We start from the raw sequence: 20,917 nt of genomic DNA, 5'->3' as shown, positions 1-20,917 counted from the left end.
GCAAAAAAGAAGAGGATAGGTTCACTGACGTTTTAGTGAATATCAAGCTCAAAAGGATAACACAATTTGACATTTTTAATGAATAGAACCAATAAATGGTTTGACCAAATAAACCAAGAACCAATAAATGGTAGTATTACGTGTAGAAAATTCTATCACTAACTAATTTGACTTAACCAAATATGGTGCACCGATCAAATGTTATTTAATAGAAATTAAGAACCAAAACCAAAATTGTATTTTTAAGCTTGGTCAATGGATAATACTAATACATATTTTTGAATGGTAAAGCGTTGGCGATCTATGAATTTTGAATTATATCATGTATTATTTTCATGAACATAAGTTAATAATTTTTTTATGAATATAAAAAAATTATTAACAATGAATTTCAACTATTATGTTTTAAAACATTTGTATTGAGTTCAGGTTCATTTGATTTTCAAAGACAAATGGAATATAGTTCCTATGATTTATCGACGTAAAGTAAAAAAATATCTATATAAATACATAAGATTTATGGAATAAAAAAGAACGAAATGGATAGAAATAAAATGTCAAAATAATAAAGAAGAAGAAGGATAAATAAATTAAAACTGGACGATGGAAAATAAGTGGACTTAAAAATTAAAATGGACGGAGAGCTTAAAAGAACGTGCCGTTATTAAGACAGAGTGTTTACGAAGGGACCACACAACACTTGTAATGGAATCTAGATTTTCATGGATTTTTAGTTCTTTTTAACTTTTTTTTTGGATTTTTAGTTTTTACAAAGTTTAATGGGAAATTGCATTCACTATACACAACAAAAACCAAAATTCATTAACTAACTAAAAACACCCCCTCTCTCCTACTTTCTCTTCCTATCTCTCTCTACTCTCTCTCTAAAAATCTAATTTCCCTTATTTTTTTGGTTATTTAGCAAATAAGCTCAAGTTTAATCTCGGAAGAAAAAGAGAAAAAAAAACCTTCAATAATTAATGTTTAATCAATATTCTAATCACTAACACAGCTCTCTTTCGTGGCCACATTCACAAATGACCATTTTGTCTAGATTCCAACATCTCCACCCACCATCCTCTTTCTTCTTACCACTATAAATAGAGACAGGTCTAACAATGAAGAACAGAGTCATCATTAGCCTTTTAGATAACACACCATACATATTATAAAGAAAGTACAAATTTTAACTACTATTTTAGTAGTTGTAACTATTATCTCGAGCAGCAAAAATGGAGAGAAAGCCTCTAGAAGTCGAGTCAACGGATCACCAAAAGCCTCCCTCCGCCGTGTACGATGGCTCTGTTATGGCGGTTGATTCTGTTGAGGAAGAAGTTGAGGAGACCAAAGTCGTTTACAGAGGCTGGAAAGTCATGCCCTTTATCATTGGTAACACAAACTTTTTTTTTATAAACTTTCTTCTTTTGTTCCAAGAACTTTTTTTTTTAATTGCTTTTCATGTTTTTTTCCAAAATAAATAATCAATAGTTGAAGAAATGAAGAGGAAAACATCAGTCTTGCTTGAAGACTTATTGGTTTGATTTAAAAAAAAAAAATCGTGAGATTCTCTGTACTGTTGTCAAAAGCTTTGACTTAGTCAACCAGTTTTTTAAGAAAATTAAAAAAAAGAGAGTGAGATCTAGAATTTGAGAAGGTTTCAGAACATAACTTTGAGGCATATGAGATCAAAGTCTTATGATCATCTTGGTTTTGTTTGTTGGTATTATCAGGAAATGAGACGTTTGAGAAGCTTGGGATCATTGGAACACTATCAAACCTTCTGGTTTATTTAACTGCTGTCTTCAACATGAAGAGTATCACAGCTGCAACAATCATCAATGCATTCAGTGGCACAATCAACTTCGGAACCTTCGTTGCTGCTTTCCTCTGCGACACTTACTTCGGTCGATACAAGACTCTAACTGTCGCTGTCATCGCCTGTTTTCTTGTAATGATCATTCCTTTGCAATCTTTCTTGCTCCACAAGCGTTCTTAGTTTAACAACCCTAAAAATCTGATAATTGTTGTTCTTTTTTTTTGTAGGGATCACTTGTGATACTATTGACAGCTGCAGTGCCACAATTACATCCAGCTCCATGCGGAACAGCTCTCTCATGTATCGGGCCAAGTGGTGGCCAGATAGCGTTTCTACTGCTGGGTCTCGGCTTTCTTGTAGTTGGAGCAGGCGGGATTAGACCATGTAATCTAGCTTTCGGGGCTGATCAGTTTAACCCCAAGAGCGAGTCAGGAAAACGAGGCATCGATAGTTTCTTCAATTGGTACTTCTTCACCTTCACGTTCGCGCAGATCCTGTCGCTGACACTAATCGTCTATATCCAGTCCAATGTCAGCTGGACCATCGGTTTAACCATCCCGGTCGTTCTCATGTTCTTGGCCTGCGTGATTTTCTTTGCTGGAGATAAGTTGTATGTGAAGATCAAAGCATCAGGTAGTCCATTGGCTGGTATAGCTCAAGTTATAGCGGTTGCAATCAAGAAACGTGGGTTAAAGCCAACGAAAGAGCCTTGGCTTAACCTTTACAATTACTACCCACCAAAATACGCGAACTCCAAACTCAAATACACCGACCAGTTTAGGTAACAAAATACACACACGCCAAGAGTTAGTTTTATCTTTAATATCTTTCCACTTTTGTTATATGGTTACTGAGAAAGTTTCCTGTTTTGGCAGGTTTCTTGATAAGGCTGCGATCTTGGCTCCCGAAGACAAGTTGGAGGCTGATGGTAAGCCTGCGGATCCATGGAAGCTCTGTACAATGCAACAAGTTGAAGAAGTGAAGTGCATTGTGAGAGTGCTTCCTATATGGTTTGCTGCATCGATTTATTACTTGACCATCACGCAACAAATGACTTACCCCGTCTTCCAAGCCCTCCAGAGCGACCGTCGCTTAGGATCCAGAGGATTTGTGATCCCGGCAGCCACCTACGTTGTCTTTTTGATGACAGGAATGACGGTTTTCATCATATTCTACGACCGTGTCCTCGTGCCTACCTTAAGAAGAATAACCGGTATAGACACGGGGATAACACTCTTGCAGAGGATTGGAACCGGTATTTTCTTCGCCTTTGTTAGCTTGATAGTCTCAGGTTTCGTCGAGGAACGGAGGAGAACGTTCGCGCTGACTAAACCAACACTTGGTATGGCTCCAAGGAAGGGAGAAATCTCCTCAATGTCAGCTATGTGGCTAATCCCACAACTCGCCCTTGCGGGTATAGCCGAGGCGTTTGGAGCTATTGGACAGATGGAGTTTTACTACAAGCAATTCCCTGAGAACATGAGGAGTTTTGCTGGTTCGATCTTCTATGTAGGAGCAGGAGTTTCGAGCTACCTCGGTAGCTTCTTGATTGCAATGGTTCACAGGACGACGCAGAACTCGGCTGGTGGTAATTGGTTGGCTGAGGATTTGAACAAAGGAAGATTGGATTACTTCTATTTCATGATCGCTGGAATCTTGGCAGTTAATTTTGCTTACTTCTTGGTCATGTCAAGATGGTATAGATACAAAGGAAGTGATGATGAAGTGACAACTTATGAAACCAATGTAGATCCCATCAAACAACAAGACAAGAATACTGCCTGATGATCATGGGTTTCTCATCTTCTGGAAATTTATAAGGCATAGTTTTTGGTCAGCTTCAATCCTCTTACGCCCTTGAACTTGTTTGTAGTAAGCCAATGAGAAGTGCGGTAGTCATATAATTGTCATGGCTCTTTTTTATTTTTTTACTGGTTACTATGTGTGAACACATCTCTTTCGTTCTATCATTGTGGAGAAAAGAGAGTTTATAACATCAAATGTATTGCAAATAAGTTGTCTTACATTTCATGTTTCTATTTCTGTCATTCCTCATAATACAACAGGAAAAAGGAAACATTACTTAGAAAGATACTTATAAAAAGCAATATGTTAGAGAAATGTAGAATACAATGTTGTAGAGCCAAATGACCCCGGCCCATCCCCACCCGAACCCTTTGGTCACAACAAAGCTCCAATTCACATAGATTACAAGTAGAATAGCCACCTGTTTGGAAGAAAATGGTCAAGAAAACGGAACATATATTGAAGTACTATACTAACCAATTCTGAGAGGATAAAGACTATCAAAAGCCACATGCCAGAACGTTACACAAAAGACAACATTACAAGAAAGAAAGTCTTGCAAGACAAACTACATGATCCGGTCAATGCCGGTCCGGACTTACGTGGTGCCTAAAGCAATTTAAAAAAGTTGATGCCCTAGTTATAAGTTATAACTAAACTTTTTGTATTGTTTCAAAAAAAAAAACCAAAACTTTTTGTACTTCATTTTAAATATGTAAACAAAATAATGCAATATATTATTAAATATTAACTTGCTATCAAATAAAACAAAATACATACAGAAAAGTTATTATTCTTGAGAAATAATGTTTATACTGATTGATTACTAATCTTTGTTCTTGTGGCATTTTCTATAAATAAATAAATAAACATAAACAGTATAATATGACAACACATATGATAAAGTTATGTTAACATCAACATCATTCGTAATTTATGATAATATGTTTGTTCAGATTTCATAAATTCGTAGAAATGATTAGAACTTACAAAAAAAAAATATAAGTAGAGCAAAAGAGACATAGAAATGATAAGAACCTACTGATAATTTAATTTCATTGTTATAGTATCTCTCTTGTTTACACATCTATTTTCTTCCAAAAGAACAAAAAAAGAAAAGAAAATAAAGATGGCAAGAATTAAGAACGCCTACTTAAAATAAATAACTAAAATTTGCTATCAAAAAAAACTACTGCTTGCTTTAGTAAATTGTTTATTTAATATGTCATTTAATATAATATTTAAGATAAAAGAGACCAAATTTATCAGAAATGGTAAGTAAACCGTCATCCTCCTATACATTAAAAGAGAAGTCACTTTAGTGATTTCTGCTGACATTGTATTAATATAGAGCTTCTCAGAAAAATTGTTATAATTCTATTGGTCGATTTTTTTGAATTTTATTTTTTATTTATTTTAATCAATCGCTTATGTAGACAAGCCCAAAACTATTGTCGATTTCGTTAAGCCCATATATAGCTAGGGGATAATAATTATCCATTTAGTTTAGCCTTGGGCAAGATTTAAAACTAAGACAAATATTAAAAACTTTCTTTATTATTCAAACAGTAAACTTGCGCATGTTGATATCATATTAATTACATTTGCTTAGAAAATATTTTAATGTTTCTAATTAGTAGGGGTGGGCGTTCGGGTATCCGTTCGGGTTCGGATCGGATATTTCGGATTTTCGAGTATTTCGGTATAGAGGTGTAGAACCCGTTCGGGTATTTCTGTACTTCGGGTCGGGTTCGGGTATTTTTAATTCAGATTCGGTTATTTGAGATCGGGTTCGGATATTTAGATTTTGAAAAAAAGAATTAAAATTTTCATTTCTCAAGTTTCTTATATTTAAAAATATAACTTTCAGTTAACTATTTTTTTATTTTTAATAGATTGAATGGTTAATAGATTTGGACATAACATTTTAAAACTAAAAAGGCATTAATTTAGTTATTTTTTTAAAAAAAATTGGATGTAACTTTTTGTTAATTTTTTAAATAAAAAACTTGACATGCATTTTCGGATCGGGTTCGGATGCCACTTCGGATATCGGGTAAAGTGCCCACCCCTACTAATTAGGTTGTTTGTTTTTAATAACTTACCTTTCTAATATGAATTACTTGCGCAAGTTGAAATCATTAAATATTATCGATTTAGTTTACCCTTGGACAAGATTTAGAATTAAGACAAATATTAAAAACTTTCCTTATTATTCAAATGGTAAACTTGCGTATGTTGATATCATATTTATTATATTGCTTACAAAATATTTTAATGTTTCTAATTAGGTTGTTTGTTTTTAATAACTTACATTTCTAATATGGATTACTTGCGCAAGTTAAAATCATATCATATGCAAATCATTTTTTGACAATACACATTTAATATCTTTCTTTAAACGATTTTATTATTTATTGTGCAAAATATTGTGCGTCATTAATATGAGAAATAAATCGACTGTATATATATAGGTTCCGTTTGAATAAATCGACTTTATATTTTTTTTTTCTTTTTGTAGACAAAACTAAAAACTGCAGTCCAGTTGCAAGACATATTAGATACAACAAGAATGTTAGTTCTCCGTACAAGGTAGAACCATGAACTCAACTCTTTGTGTTTTGTCTCCAAAAAGCATGTCTGATCTATCATTTCCATGTGTTGAATACTGGTAACGACAATATGGTCTTTTTTTTTTTATATGTAGACCAGGTCGTGAGAGTGATAGTGATTCAGAAGACCTTGAACATACTGAGAAGTTTCGCCAAGTTAAAGCAGTTATTGAAGAGGTTCTTTAGTACTTTCTCTTTTTTTTTTTGAATATAGTCCGGGGAAAGTATTACATAGTATCATTTAGTAATACTATCTTATATCATTTTTTTTGTTGAATATACTATCTTATAAGTAAGCTAGCATTATGCATTTTTTATTTAATTCATGAGGTCATTTTCAAAGCAGTCAAACAACCTAGAAAATTAATAATGGAACCAGCTACCTTTTTTTATTAGACCGGATATTAGTTCCACCAATAATCATGGTCAACTTACCAACATGGTGCATATATGTCAAATTGACAAATCTACGTTTAAGTAACCCAACCTGTAAGGGATTTAGATTTTTTTTGTGAATCTCGTGGACTTATCTATCGCAGATTGGGGTTCATAGGTGAAGTTTCAAGAAATTGTTATAATTTGATTGGTCGATTGTTTTTAATTTTTATTTATTTAATTTAGATCTAAAAATTTAAGATAATTCTAAAATCATTTAACATCACTTGCAATATAATCTAACGAATATTACAAATAACAATTTATGGAAACTAATTCTAGAAATTATAGAAAGATTAATAATGTTTTATTTATTACTTTTAATATTTATAAACTGGCCAGACGTGGATCTTCATAGGACGGCTCAGGTGATGCAGTTAGGCGTAGGTCTTCATAAGGCAGGTAGTATTGTCGGTTGTCGAATCGTCTATGTAATCTTTCCTATATCATAATTGTAAGATCGTAATAAATCAGCGTTAAAAAAAATATATATATATATTTATAAACTATAAAATACAATGAACGAAATTTTATATAAGATAATTATAATAGTTTTATACTCTACTTGATGAATTGTGTTCGAATATAATTATATAATAACTATTTTACACCGTACGAGGTATGTCAATTTAATATTATTTCTCGATGAAGTACATTTCTCGATGAAGTACATTTCTCGATGACGGTATGTCAATTTAATATTATTTCATGTTCAATAAAATTTAGAAATTTATAAATCTATCAAATAATGTTAACCCATCAAATTGCTTACCAAATTTATTTAATTTTTTGCAAGTTTCTAATTGAATTTGCTTTCTTTATCGAGAAATGTACTTCATAATTTATATTATTTATGGATAATATTTTGATTTTTATTATATTTTCTTTTAATATCTCTACATAAATGTTTGTTTATTATTTATAGAAAATAATATTATTCACCTAAAATAAAGAATTACGAAACATATACAATACAATTCTAATTAATGATAATATAAAATCTGTTACTTCTAAAACTATACATTATTTATTCTATTTTTTGAATGAAAGTATCTTCGTAAACACACAAAATATTTTGTGACGTTGCAGTTATTCATACACATAATATCTGTTTTTTCATACTGACGTTACTGTGTTCCTTCTCGTGAGGTACAGGCCGAGAGAGAACACAGGGTGTGGACCGGTCATGTTCTTATGCACGCACAGGGTGCGGACCGGTCATCTAGTATCTTTAAATTGGGCAAATTAATTGCTATTAAATTCCAAAAACAGAAAGTAGTAAAAAACTCAGATTCAAACCCGCTACCTGAAGTACTAGAGAACAAGCACGCGAACCACTAAGCTACAATGATCATATTGTAAATATTTGGCGCCCCAAAATTATATATAAATCCTGGTGTCTAAAGCCTTTGCTTTGCGGGCTTTATCCCAAGGCCGGGCCTGGATCCGGTCACAAAGATAGTCACATGATTTATAATGCTGACTTGCATGTATACTGGTGAGGCAAGCTTCTGGAAACCAATATGTGTTGTCTTCTCAAGGGTTGAAACTCTGAAAGTTCGCTGCAATTCAAATAAGAAATTCAGGTTACGAGTAGATTCGACAAATTAATATCTGATAGATTGATAGGTCTCAAATCATGATGGTTCAAAAATAGCATTATCAGATAAAGCAATAAAAATATATGGTTCTACTAAAACCAGCAACTAATAATCAATATATATATATATATAAAAAATTAGATAAATAAGAAAAAATATTATTTATTTTATTCACAATATTGTTCATTATTATTATTTCTTAACATTTCAAAATCTTTTGATTTTATTTTATCAATTATAGCTAAAAGCACACTTATATTAATATATTATATCTCATATACATAATCAAATAATATAATAAAAAAGGAGAAAAATTGAAATTATAAAATTTATCATATATAATTGTGAAATAATTTTCTTCTTATTTAACATAAAACATACTTTAAAATAAAATAAAAGACTTTTTGTAAACTAATAATTTCATAAACAATATTGTAGTATTCTCAACATTATTATTTTATAAGTTTTAATGGTTTTGAATATGCAGCATCACTTCGGTTCCATTTAAAACCTACATTTCGTATATACATACAACATTTCAGACACAAGCAGAGTTTTGAATTGCTCAAAGCTTGTACAAATTATTATTCATGCAGATTATGCAAATCTCACCCTTGAGCCAACCAAGTCTCAATCCCAGACTTCAATTCTGTTATTTTTCTAGCCTGTATTTCGAGAGAATAAAGTAAAAACAATGTTACCGAAACAAAAATTAAACCACTTTGAATAAATCTAAATTGTTTTCTCTTATATGGATTAAGTTTGGGAGGTTGTTAAGGAAAATTAACAACCTTGAACCCCTTAGTTGACCAAAAATGGAAGTAAATGAGTTAATATCATCAAAACTGGAAATATAGATGTTTGATTTAGCCTTTGCTACTGACTCAGATGTGTTATAAATGTGATAGAGAGAAGCTTTAAAATCATTTTACGTTTTCATGTGTAATTTTGCTTGCATGAACTATTGTATTACTCATGTAAACTTGTTTTAGATTCTCTTAAACGTAAGCTTTGTATGTTATTTTTGTTAAGAACTATAGGTTTGTAAACTTGTTTCAGTGTTTTGTTTCTATAAATTTATGATTGGTTTGTAATTTTAGATGTTAGCTGAAGAGTGACACTGAAACACAACTTCCAACTCATGAGATTCTTGCTACACTTGTTGCTACTATTTCAGGTACATGATAATTTTGTCAAATAGAAGTTTTAGAATATTTTTAAAGATTAGTGTGTTTGCTCCGAGTTTCTCAATGAATGGACATATATAAGACTTGTTACTGTGATCAAACGAGAGATCTCAACTTTTGCTTCATGTTTTCAGATTTGATGACATTAACTCACTTGTTTCCATTTTTTCAGATAAGAGGCCCAAGGTTGTTAATTTTCCTGGAACCTCCCATGGTTAATCCACTTAAGTGAGAGCACTTCAGTTCAGATCAGAATAATTGAAATTTTGGGTGTTTGCTATTAACATTGTTTTATTTATTGTGTGGAATCCAAGTCATAAACACTACAAAGTTAAAGTCAACACTGATGCTCGTTTGGCTCAAGGGTGGACAACTGATGATAGACACACCATCAACCGAGCCACCAGAAGAAAAAATAGTCAAGAAGTTGGAGCGATGAAGCTATTTCTACAGCAGAAGCGTAATTTTGGGAAGATGAAGGAGTTGGAGAAGGGTTCCAAGGCAAGGGAAGCAACCGTGTTAGGTCGACTGTCATTATGACACAGAAAATGTCCTAGAACAATTCCACTTGCATCTCTTACTTTCATTCCAATCAATTTCGGGTTTGGTATGAAAACCAATGAAACTATATTTTGCACGGTTTAGTACTTTGGTAGAACCACACCTAGCTCTTTGAGCATACTTCCGAAAACAATATATCAAGAAGTATCCCCATATTTTCTTCCTCTATTCTCTCTTTTCTCATCACCATAATTTGTTTCATTTGTTTCATCTTAATTCCAAGGTTATGAAAGGATTAGCTTTAGGCTGTTGGGCTTTATTTGTAATGGGCTGGTAGTTTCCAATAACATAATGTAAAGGCTTCGGCCTTTCAAATTACCAAAAAAAAAAAAAAACTGATCGAATATGTTTTGCGCACAAGAAGACAGCGAGTGAGAGGCCGAACGAACAATCAGAACATGGATTCGCCGGATAAGATTCATCGCCGCTACAACGCCGCCGAGATTCTCCACGGCGCCGCAATCTCCATCTCTTCCATCATTCCTCTATTCCCACCCAAAACGACGCCGTCCCGTGTATGCCTCCCACTTAGATTCTCGGACGTCTCATCGACGGTCAAGAACGCATCATCAACGTCCACGTCATCTTCCGGGCTTAATTCGACGGTGAGGATATCATCTCTCAGCTCAGATGGGAAACGCGGTGGACCGGCTTTCGTGGGACAGGTGTTCAGTATGTGTGACCTTACTGGGACTGGTCTTATGGCGGTTTCTACTCACTTCGATATTCCTTTCATCTCCAAGAGGTTACTACTCTTATTCACTTTCATCTCAGTGTCAGGTTCCATGGAAAGGTTCAATTTTTAAGGGTTTTTTATAGATTAGCTGTTTACAGATATCTCTATCTGAAGACTCCATATCTCTCGTAGTTCTTGAATCTTTACTACTACTGTATATAGTTACTGTGCCCTTTATCATGTGATTCTCATGCTTGTTTCTCTACTGATGTGCAGAACACCAGAGTGGCTAAAGAAAATGTTTTCAACTATCACTAAGAGCGAGAGGAAAGGCCCTGTCTTCCGTTTTTTCATGGATCTTGGTGATGCAGGTGCACTCACAGTTCCCTTTGTAAGCTTTTTTTTGTTATTTTAGCGATTTGCAGTAATAAGTCTCTAGATGCTACTTGTGTATGGTCTTTAAGAAGCTGCTGGGATAATTTGAAACGAATGGAACTTTCATTTTCCTTTTGTCCTTCATTATTCCTTGTCTCCTATAACTCACAATAGCAAACCATGTTCTTTTACTTTCTGCATGATTAAGCAATGTTTTCTGGTTTCCGTTTTTCCCTAATGTATGTGTGTTCTCACAGTTTCATATGTTAAGAAACTAAATATTCCAAGCGGAGTGGTTGGAGCTTGTCGACTTGATTTGGCGTATGAGCATTTCAAGGTAGGCCTCCATTGGCACTAGTATGTATTATGCTTGAACTTAGGAGATATTGAGATACTGAATTTAATTTGTTTCTTTTTTTTTGCTCAGGAGAAGCCTCACTTATTTCAGTTTGTTCCAAATGAGAGACAGGTAGGAGATGCTCCAGTGTGACATGCATTTCTCTGTCCCCTTTACTACCATATTCATACTTCCTAGCTGAAATGATATCTGATTTGCAGGTGAAGGCTGCCAACAAACTTCTCAAGTCAATGCCACCAAATGAAAAAAAGCAAAGGGTGGATGGGGTTCCTGTTTTCGCTGCTCAAAACTTGGATATTGCTGTTGCCACTTCAGATGGGATTAAGTGGTGAGCTTTACTGATGAAAGACACTATGTGAATTTGGTAGGAAGTGTAATTATATTTGCTTTTCTCGTTCTCTGGCGTCATTTCCCTCCAGTTTTTTTGGTTGATGGTTCCTCAATTCAATCTGCTCAGCTTTAAAATTCTCGTGCAGACTTGGCTGCTGTTGTTTAATTTGACAGTTGTGCAATTTTTTTCTTCAAGAATTTATCAATAGTAAGAAAAATTAACTGGGATTGATATTAGTATCTAAAGTGTTCTACCTTTTACCAGGTATACCCCATATTTCTTTGATAAAGCGGTACTAGATAACATTCTTGAAGAGTCAGTGGATCAACATTTCCATACTTTAATCCAAACCCGGCACGTGCAACGAAGACGAGATGTTGTTGATGACAGCTTAACTTCAGAGATTATGGAAGAGATGGGAGACAGCATGCTAGAGCCGCCTGAGGTACACAGATTGACTCATTTTAGGATAAAAGTAAAGATGACAATTGACCGTGGTATTATAGTAATCAGGAATGTGACTTGCCGGAACAGAATCTGTTAGTTGCTACTCCTATCATGTTGTTTGGTGCATGTGGATAGCTCATTATTTCTAGCAGACAAAATATTGATAATGACTTTTGTTGGGTCGTTTCTTTGAAGTTGGTATTGGAATATCTAAAAACTTGTGGTTGTTGTTCTATTTTGTTAATCAAATTGCAGGTTCAAGAAGCCATGGAAGAGATCGGCACTTCTGGAATTCCTTTGAGTGTTGTGGCAAAGGCTGCTGAGATTCAGCTCCTATACGCCGTAGACAGAGTGCTTCTAGGTAGTCGATGGTTCCGGAAAGCCACAGGCATCCAGCCAAAGTTACCTTATCTCGTCGATTCTTTTGAAAGAAGGTATGCATGCATCTGTTGTTCTTTTTGCTTCTTAGGATTTCCGTTTTCTTGAAAATTGGTTGAGTGAAAGCGGTAGTAGTTTGATTTCCAACACCTAAACACTCATAAAATGCCTCGTGTATGTCATTAACTGGTTTACTTTTTCTTCCTCATTGCTCATAGGAGCGCGTTATCAATCCAACGAGCGTCAGGGTCAACAACTAAATGTCTTGGTGATTCAGACTCCTCTGCATCACTGCTTAAAGTAGAAGACGGCAGTCCAAGCGAGGAGGAAAAGAGACAGCAAAGTCTCTGGTTTCCTTTTGGAGATTGGCTTAACGCGCAAAAGGGTTCATCAGGTCAAAGGTAACCATTGTTCTCCAACGTTTGAAAACAAAATGTTCTAAAAGAGAGTATACAAATGGTTAAGAAACACAAGATATTTTTTCAGGGAGATGGAAAGTAGAGAGAGAGAAATGCAGAGGAGTCCATTCTTACCGAAGATAACAATGGTAGGGATATCAACAGGAGAAGCTGCACATATGAGCAAGGCAAACCTGAAGAAGACAATGGAAGATTTAACACAAGACTTGGAGCAGTCCGATGAAGGGAGTGTTCATGGTTCGAATCGTTACGACCCTCTTAAGATGGAGGAAAGAGATCCGTTGTTCGTTGCAAACGTTGGAGATTACTATTCAGGTTTGGCTAGAGCTGGTTCTGCTCGGTGGTCACGTCGAGGTGATGACCGTAACGAAACACCTCCTAGGTCATCATAGTAGCCTAACCTTTGTTGTCACTTGTTATATGATAGGGACATGTATTCACATTATTAAAAAATAATGTTTCATGAAAAAGTGATTCTCTGGTATAAACAATTTTGAGCTTGCATTGCACGCAATAACATTTCAATTATTCATTCAAAAAAAAAAAATTAGCATTTCAGTTATGAAAACATTGTTTTGACGGTTAAGACTTAAAGATGATTGTGGTTAATGTATAAAGTTGAAGATTCCGTACATATAATAAGTCTCTGATCAAATAGAAAAATCAAAAATTAAGAATGGGCCTTTCAATCAGTAAGACCACTAATGGGCCTTCTTACAAATAGCACATTAATGGCCCGTTTTGATGTGATCAGCTTCCTCCCAATATAGAAAAGCAGGTTCGTAGAAGATAGATAGATCGAGCAAAGCAGAGAAATCGAAAATTAGTATTGTGAACCAAAACCCTAAATCGGGAAGATGAAGACGACGAAAGGAGGGAAAGTGATGAACCCTACTGATGCTTACCGCAAGCAGATCCGCAAGAGGGAGATCAAACGTGTAAGTTATCGGATTCAATTCTTTCGAAATTGGGAAATCATTGTCCTTTGTCGCTCTATGATTTCGATTGGATTCAGGTGTTTGATTTCGATTGGATTCAAATTTTTGTTGTTCATAGTATGTTTTGAAGGATTTAAACTTAGCTCAGGTGGATAAATCTGCATATAAAAGGTTACCTTTACCCTAAAGTATATACCTTTTTTTTTTTGCTGTTGTTGGTGAAGTTCGTTATGTTGTTTGATTCGAAACTTAGAAAAATGATGAGAGTTTTGTACCATTATTGTGTTAAGACTTGTCTCTCGACCAATATTTATACTTTTTTTTTTTTTTTAACTTTTAGCTATGTTTTGATTCTTTAAACAGAACAAGAAAGAGAGGCAGAAGGTGAGAGAGGTGGGGATTTTGAAGAAGGATCCTGAGCAAATCAAGGAACAGATCAGGAAACTTGATATGTCTAGTAAGTCATTCTCTACTCCCTTTTATTCAGTAGGATTATCTCTGTGCTCACTCTTGTGAGTATTCTATTCAATCAATGCAAATTCCACTTATTCCTTCATATATCAAACTTGTCTTTTCCCCGCTTCTTAGTTATTTCTGGCTTGCAAGTTTCTCCTGTATCTCTAAAACCAGTTGCATGTTAATAAACTAGTTCAAATGTTTCTGAAAAAATAATACATAGGTTGTTGATTTGGTGTAGAGGCTGAAGGTGCTCTGGACAAAGCCAGGAAACATAAGAAGAGACAGCTTGAAGATACTCTCAAAATGGTTGAGAAGAAGAGAAAGGTAATTCTCCGTTCTTACTCTTTTGCTTCATAGTACTCCTAGCTTATGATGTGGCATCTCTTTTTTTTGTTTTTACTTTTCACAGGAATATGAGGAGAAAAGGAAGGAGCAAGGAGAGGCTACTACCTCTGTTATGTTCAGGTGAATAATCCTTCTATTCCGTTACTCTTTGTTACCTCTCTCTAAGCATTCATCGTTAAAGTTGTCATCATCAGCTTTTTATTAGATATAACCTGTATTTTAAAATCTTATATGCAGTCACCTGCCTCCTCAACGAAGAATAGCCGGTGAAGAGGACTTAAAGCCAGAGGTACTTAGTTTCTCTTCTTTCCAGTCCCTGCTTGATTTCGAAACAAACGTCTCTCATTTTTTCTGCATATCATGACAGGACTCTGTTTATTATCACCCTACTTTGAACCCCACTGGTGCACCACCACCCGGAAAGCCGCCAATGTATCATTCATCCATAGGTACATTTCTTTTGTTACTGCTACTTTGTACAAAACCGAAACAGTCATTTTTTCTTACATCCTTTTTATTTTCTATAGTAAAAAAGGATTTTTTTTAACGTCTTTCAGGAACTAGAATCTCCTCAGATGGTGCTTCATCTAGCGGTGCTGCATTGTCTTCCAATACCGAGTCGGAAGACTCCACCTTGGTTGCTCCTCCTCCGCCTCCTCCACTACCAGATGGTACTAATGCTTTATCTGCTTCATTGCCGCTTCCCCCTCCTCCTCCCTTGCCACCAACTACAGGCCTTGCTTTACCCCATCCACAATTTCCACCACCGCCTCCGGGTCCCCCTCCAAATGAACATGATCTGGCTCTGGTTCGTCCTCCTCGTCCTCCACTTCCTCAATCTTCCCAACTCCCTCCTCCTGGTCTAAATGGAAGTGAAGGCGATGGTAGGTTCCCTGAATCTTCAGTTCAAACCTTCGACGAAGGCCAGGTAAAACCTCATTCTGTTATTCATAGCTGTCTTAAATGGTGTATCTGAGATGATTTTATGTAGTAGATTGAAACTTGATTACATGTTTTTATCTCCACTGTGCAGAATGCTAATATACATTCCATCCCTCCGCCTCCACCACCTGCCCTTCCCTCCAAGCTTCCAAGCAACGAATCTGAGACTGGTCCACCAGAACCCAACTCCAGTAGTTTTCAAAATTCTAGCCTATCTCAGATGGTTGCACCACCACCACCACCACCTTTACATCAGCAACATCAACCAACATTTGCAGGAGCTCCGGCTTCAATGACTAATTTTCAACATGATGGTCTTCTGCCACCAGGAATGATGCGTTTTCCACCCCCACCTCCTCCACACGATATGCATCCTCCTCATCCTGGAATGTACGGTGGTCATCTAATCCCTAGGCCACCGTATGGCCCACCACCTGGACCACCGCCTATGATGAGACCGCCACTTCCGCCGGGACCACCACCGTCTAGTTTTGAAGACAGTCAAGTAATGATGAGGCCATATGTACCAAGCAAACCATCTTATGTAAAATCCGCTGCTCCTACTGTTGTCAGAAGACCACTAGCTCAACACACACCTGCGCTTACATCTATGGTGAGTTATATACATGAATTCACTTTGTGGTTTTGTCTCATGTGACGTCCGTACATCTTTTCAAATGGTTAATTTGTTGTTATTGATCTACAGGTCCCTGCCTCGGTTAGAGTCAGAAGAGAATCCGCAGCTGTAACCAAACCAAAGCCAAAGACTTCGGTAGCCACGAGCTTAAGTTTTAAACCAAGAGCTATGGTGGCTTCTGCTGCACCGGTGAAGGTAGAGCCAACCAAGACAGCTGCAGCTTCAAAGCCACCCAGCATTGATGATTCTTACAGTGCCTTCTTGGAGGACATGAAAGCTCTTGGAGCACTTGATGGATAGGCTGTGTGACTTATGTCCTTTTAAAAACATCGTTGTTGTTCTTTGAACATATATTTACTTTTTGAGTTTGGAGCAATACATTGTTTGAAAACATTTTATAAAGTAGAAATGCTGTAGCATTCAAGAGAACATGTGGTTGACAAAATCTCACCTATAAATTGGGTATACGAAATATGGCCAATAATTGATTTCAAATTACCCCTTTTTGACGGTACTCTTGGAAGTTAATGCCAGAATAGGTTCTTGTTTTTCTGTCACTTTAAATTAGTGTTACCTACTTGTAACTGCGGCAAAAGAAAATTACTAGATCCTTTGCTATAGTTGTCATAGATTTTCCTTTTCCTTTTTGTTATTTTTAGTGGAAATTTCAAGAAAAAAACCATACGTTGTATTTGAAACACATAGGCACGGATGACGGATGGATGTATAATCGGAATGATGGCATGCAGTGACGGCCCTGGACGGAAGCGGAGGAAGCTTGTGCTTCCGGCCGCCGTGAGATTATGTTAATTAGCGGCCACAAATTTAACAAAAGTTCTTAACAGCACTAATGGTTGCGAGGCTTTCATGTGGGGAAGAGGGAGTGAGTTCGATTCTTCCTCTATAACTTTTTAAAAAATATTAGAATCAACTAATTTATAGGCCACTTTATTAATATTTGCTTCTGGCCTCATAAATACTGGGACCGGCTCTGATGGCATGATGATGCAAGTATTTTTATAGGTCAACCAAAGACTTCAGTAGGCTGAGCGACAAGAATTTGGAAGTGGGTAATACGGAAATGGTCCAGTTCCTGTATTCATTAAATTTAAAATTTTTGTCTCCTTTAGTCAAAAAGGAAAATGCAAAATCTTATCTGCGTTCGAAAGTGATATATCAGTGTGCGAATACAAACCATAAGAGCATGATTATCGGTCGTATATAGGTGGTCTCTTATAATTAAAAGAAAATCAAAAAGACAATTAAAAGGCAAAGACGTCTCTTATTTGGGCTTAAGAAGATACGTATTTTCGTAACACGTGTAGGCAAAATGAGAGGAGAGAGGGGGAGCGTGTATTTGTTTTGTCATTTCTCTCTCTGTCGAAACCGAATCAGCTAGAAATCGTATAGGAGGTCGGAGAAGACGATTCTCGTACTCTCTCCGTCGATCGTCGACATACCGGCGATACTACCTCTCTCCACACCTCCTAACGGAATCCTCTGTCTCTGTGGCTCGTCTGAGAAGGCGAATCTCCCTCTCTCGCCGTGATTCTATTGGAATCAGAAGGTAAATATATTTATGTGTTTTTCAATCATGCATGTTTAGATTAGACTTGTTCTTGTTCTGATTGCGAGTTGTGTTTGTTTGTAGGTTCAATTCTGCCTCGCGGTGGCTCTCCTCGACCGCTGACGGAGCTCTATGTCTCTCGGTGGCTCTCCGCGACGGCTGATGGAGCTCTCTGTGTGGCGGTGGCTCTCCTCGACGGCTGACGGAGCTCTCTGTCGATGGCTCTCTGCAAATCGCTCAGGTAAAGCTTATGTTTCATGTTCTTCAATCATACATTTCGTAGTTTAAAATTTTTTTTTTCAATCTCGTTTTGTTTGTTGCTTTTGATTTAGCTTCTTTGTGGTGAATAATTTTTTTTTTGTTTCTGTCTTTTGTCAATGTCTTGTGCGTGCTGAGATGACGGGATCAAATCGCGTTTGAGGTTAGTGTTTGTTTCTTAATCCTCTTTTGTCTTAGATAAAATAGTTTATGTAATGTGTACTGAAAAGAAATTGCTTCGTAGTCTTTGTTTCTTAATCCTCTTCTGTGTTAGATGAAATACATCTTGATATGTTCGATCTTTCTGTGTTTAGATGGCTGTATCAAGTGTGCTTAAGCAAGGGTCATTTTACAGAGGAATACGCAGCATCACAGGTTAGTCTTTCTCTCTTTCCTCTGGTCCGAAATGTGGTGGCTAAGCTTTTGGTGTGTAATGAGATTGTGTAGCTTCGGTCAGAATGGTTGTTAGGATAATTAATAAAATTTCTATTAATAAAAAAAATTAAATTTTATTTTAAAGAAACCCTTAATAAGAAACTTGCAATGGAGGGGGAAAAAACTCAAAGTTCTTAACCATTCTCTTACCAAAATTACCTCCTAAAGTATTATTAAAAAAATAATAAGAGACCCATTAGAGTATATGGGATAAAGATGCTCTAAGACTTTTAGATTAGTAAATTAACATGGAATATCTCAACACCTAACATCACAAAAACTATTGCTTCGCGTGCTTTCTTTTTTGCATTATTTTCTTATTCATACGTCTTTGCACTCAGAATGCACTACATTTTATATATAATATTAAGAATATGGAGTATACTCTATATAATACTAGTTTACGTTGGCCGTCGAACGAGAGCAATGAGCAAATCACTATGTGCAATCCCACATGGATACAACTAACAATATCTAATGATTCAAGCAGTGACGATTCTTTCTTAACAAACTAACAAATGAGTTTGAAAACCTTGCAAGTGTTTGTGTAGTAGAGTCCACCCTGAAAATATTTATATAATAGAAACTTTATCTTGTTTATCAGCAGATACAGTTTGTTTCATCATCTTCGTGGACAAATTATATTCTTCTCGTTATCTCGTATCATCTGTATTCCACATAGATCACAATAAAATTTAGCTGTTTTTTTCTTGGATAAGTCTTACTGCTTAGTTGTTTCAAACCATTGTAACTTTGTAAGTAAAAAACATGACAGCACAAATTCAAAGCAGAGTTTCCTGAGTAGTTTGTTTGAAAATGTCTAAAAGACCAATCTCTTGGCTTCTAGAATGTAATTATAACCCCTAAAACTCTAAAAGATTAGAAGATGTAGACTAGTATTTCAAAAGTCCAATGCGTTCATTAATGAAAAAAAGTCCACGCCGTTGAATGAACTAAATTTTCTTAAAGTAAGTGAGAAATTGGGAAAGCAATTAAGATAAAATATGTCGCTAAGGAGATTCAAGTTGACATCAATTTGCATTTTTGGCTTGCCATTTGAATTGATCCCGTCAATTGTTGTGTATTAATTAGGTTGAAAAGTTGTGGACCATGGCTCAGTTTCCTTCGACGTGCCCCGCTCTGATATGTAGACTATAACTTTACAGTTGGTCTTCTGTTAACTATGGAGCCTATTGTATAATAGTCGTAGTGGGTTGTTCAGATTATTCGGTCGTCTTTTATATAGGCAGTTTTTTTTTTTGAGAAATATTTAATAGGCAGGTTTGTATATATATATTTAAGTGATTTACTTTTTTTGTTAAATGTAAATACGTTATTAAATATTAATAAGAGGTCATAGTTTATTTGGAAAAGAAATTGAGTTTTTGCTCGTGAGGTACAGTTCTTGTCTTGTCTAACGAGGATTACCTTAGAAACTTCTTGCTTTATACGTACAACTTGGATTGAGTTCCAAAAAGAAAAGAAAACAACGTACAACTTGGGTCGAGGTGATTCGTGAAAGTTATAATGCGTTATCTTAGTTCGCCACAATCACTGCGGCAGTGTATCGGTGTATACGTCTTATGACTAAGACTAATTAATCGCATAGACATGTGACTTAGGACACAGAAAGTAATATTAGTTGTTTCTTCTATGGCAATTTTTTTACAACGAAACTTTTATAAAGCAGGTGGGAAAGTGAAACGCGGAAAAACATAATAATAATTGAAGGTAAAGATGTAAAATGTCAACATCACTGGACGAGTAAATTGACCCAATGTTCACGTTAGGTAATTTCATATATTTCCACTAATCTCTTGATATGGTTAATATGAAATTCTCATTTTATTTGCAGGGTTGTGCCAAAATGTTCATTTTTTATCGTCAAAATAATGTTGGTAGCTTGGATTTATTTTCTGGTCGTGCATCGATTATAATCTTGTTTGCATTTTATTCGATTCTTATTTAACTTTTAGTAAATAGTAGAATTTTATGTGGCTGTATGTGAGATCGTGTCATGTGAGCACGACTAATAGTATAATATAATCATATAGCTTGCTTTCCCATGTGACTGATGCATGTAAATATCAAACACTATAATGATTAATCAATAATATGTCAGAAACTAGATCATCGCATTGTCCATTAATAACTATTGAGAAAAGTTGGATGTTATGTTTATTTTCTAAGTTGTACATTTTTTGCCAAATCAAACTTCGAGAACAGGGTTGACAAATTGATACAAAAAAATGTATAATATTTGAGATAGATTGTCACGAGAAATTTTTTTTTTTGAGATAGACAAATTAGCGTAACCGTCCTCACCCTATCCAA

General features: G+C 35.4%; 3 protein-coding genes across 4 annotated transcripts; all 3 read left to right on the top strand.

Annotated features, from left to right (window-relative positions):
• Nucleotides 1–1,038: 1,038 nt before the first annotated feature.
• LOC106347844 (protein NRT1/ PTR FAMILY 2.11) lies at nucleotides 1,039–3,831 on the top strand. Its single transcript, XM_013787453.3, has 4 exons — nucleotides 1,039–1,389; nucleotides 1,731–1,948; nucleotides 2,044–2,597; nucleotides 2,692–3,831. The coding sequence occupies exons 1-4, from the start codon at nucleotides 1,233–1,235 to the stop codon at nucleotides 3,599–3,601; spliced, it is 1,839 nt and encodes a 612-aa protein (XP_013642907.2). The 5' UTR covers nucleotides 1,039–1,232; the 3' UTR covers nucleotides 3,602–3,831.
• A 6,508-nt stretch (nucleotides 3,832–10,339) lies between these two features.
• On the top strand, nucleotides 10,340–13,506 carry LOC106347843. The gene is made up of 9 exons (XM_013787452.3): nucleotides 10,340–10,763; nucleotides 10,971–11,065; nucleotides 11,327–11,406; nucleotides 11,497–11,538; nucleotides 11,628–11,755; nucleotides 12,023–12,203; nucleotides 12,461–12,639; nucleotides 12,802–12,984; nucleotides 13,070–13,506. The coding sequence occupies exons 1-9, from the start codon at nucleotides 10,417–10,419 to the stop codon at nucleotides 13,392–13,394; spliced, it is 1,560 nt and encodes a 519-aa protein (XP_013642906.2). The 5' UTR covers nucleotides 10,340–10,416; the 3' UTR covers nucleotides 13,395–13,506.
• Nucleotides 13,507–13,753: 247 nt separating this feature from the next.
• Nucleotides 13,754–16,752, top strand: LOC106347842 (protein EARLY FLOWERING 5). Of its 2 annotated transcripts, none has more exons than XM_013787451.3 (9): nucleotides 13,754–13,940; nucleotides 14,304–14,397; nucleotides 14,638–14,723; nucleotides 14,809–14,864; nucleotides 14,982–15,033; nucleotides 15,112–15,193; nucleotides 15,302–15,672; nucleotides 15,778–16,299; nucleotides 16,393–16,752. In XM_013787451.3, the coding sequence occupies exons 1-9, from the start codon at nucleotides 13,860–13,862 to the stop codon at nucleotides 16,621–16,623; spliced, it is 1,575 nt and encodes a 524-aa protein (XP_013642905.2). In that variant the 5' UTR covers nucleotides 13,754–13,859; the 3' UTR covers nucleotides 16,624–16,752. The 2 variants fall into 2 exon arrangements, with proteins under 2 accessions (XP_013642905.2, XP_022543478.2); XM_022687757.2 differs by lacking the exon at nucleotides 13,754–13,940 and adding an exon at nucleotides 14,093–14,111.
• The last annotated feature ends 4,165 nt before the right edge of the window (nucleotides 16,753–20,917 follow it).

This window comes from Brassica napus, chromosome A6 (assembly GCF_020379485.1).
Source record: "Brassica napus cultivar Da-Ae chromosome A6, Da-Ae, whole genome shotgun sequence".
Classification (NCBI taxonomy): domain Eukaryota; kingdom Viridiplantae; phylum Streptophyta; class Magnoliopsida; order Brassicales; family Brassicaceae; genus Brassica; species Brassica napus.
This window is presented reverse-complemented; position numbering and strand designations above follow the sequence as displayed.

What these genes read in the sequence shown, in the direction of transcription:
- LOC106347844 (XM_013787453.3), top strand. Translation starts at nt 1,233, where the DNA reads ATGGAGAGAAAGCCTCTAGAAGTCGAGTCAACGGATCACCAAAAGCCT. An exon ending in AGTCATGCCCTTTATCATTG is followed by an intron (nt 1,390 to 1,730) that starts GTAACACAAACT and finishes TGGTATTATCAG; the next exon opens with GAAATGAGACGTTTGAGAAG. An exon ending in CTGTCATCGCCTGTTTTCTT is followed by an intron (nt 1,949 to 2,043) that starts GTAATGATCATT and finishes TTTTTTTTGTAG; the next exon opens with GGATCACTTGTGATACTATT.
- LOC106347843 (XM_013787452.3), top strand. Translation starts at nt 10,417, where the DNA reads ATGGATTCGCCGGATAAGATTCATCGCCGCTACAACGCCGCCGAGATT. An exon ending in CATGGATCTTGGTGATGCAG is followed by an intron (nt 11,066 to 11,326) that starts GTGCACTCACAG and finishes GTGTTCTCACAG; the next exon opens with TTTCATATGTTAAGAAACTA. An exon ending in TTGTTCCAAATGAGAGACAG is followed by an intron (nt 11,539 to 11,627) that starts GTAGGAGATGCT and finishes TCTGATTTGCAG; the next exon opens with GTGAAGGCTGCCAACAAACT.
- LOC106347842 (XM_013787451.3), top strand. Translation starts at nt 13,860, where the DNA reads ATGAAGACGACGAAAGGAGGGAAAGTGATGAACCCTACTGATGCTTAC. An exon ending in ACTACCTCTGTTATGTTCAG is followed by an intron (nt 14,865 to 14,981) that starts GTGAATAATCCT and finishes TCTTATATGCAG; the next exon opens with TCACCTGCCTCCTCAACGAA. An exon ending in AATGTATCATTCATCCATAG is followed by an intron (nt 15,194 to 15,301) that starts GTACATTTCTTT and finishes AACGTCTTTCAG; the next exon opens with GAACTAGAATCTCCTCAGAT.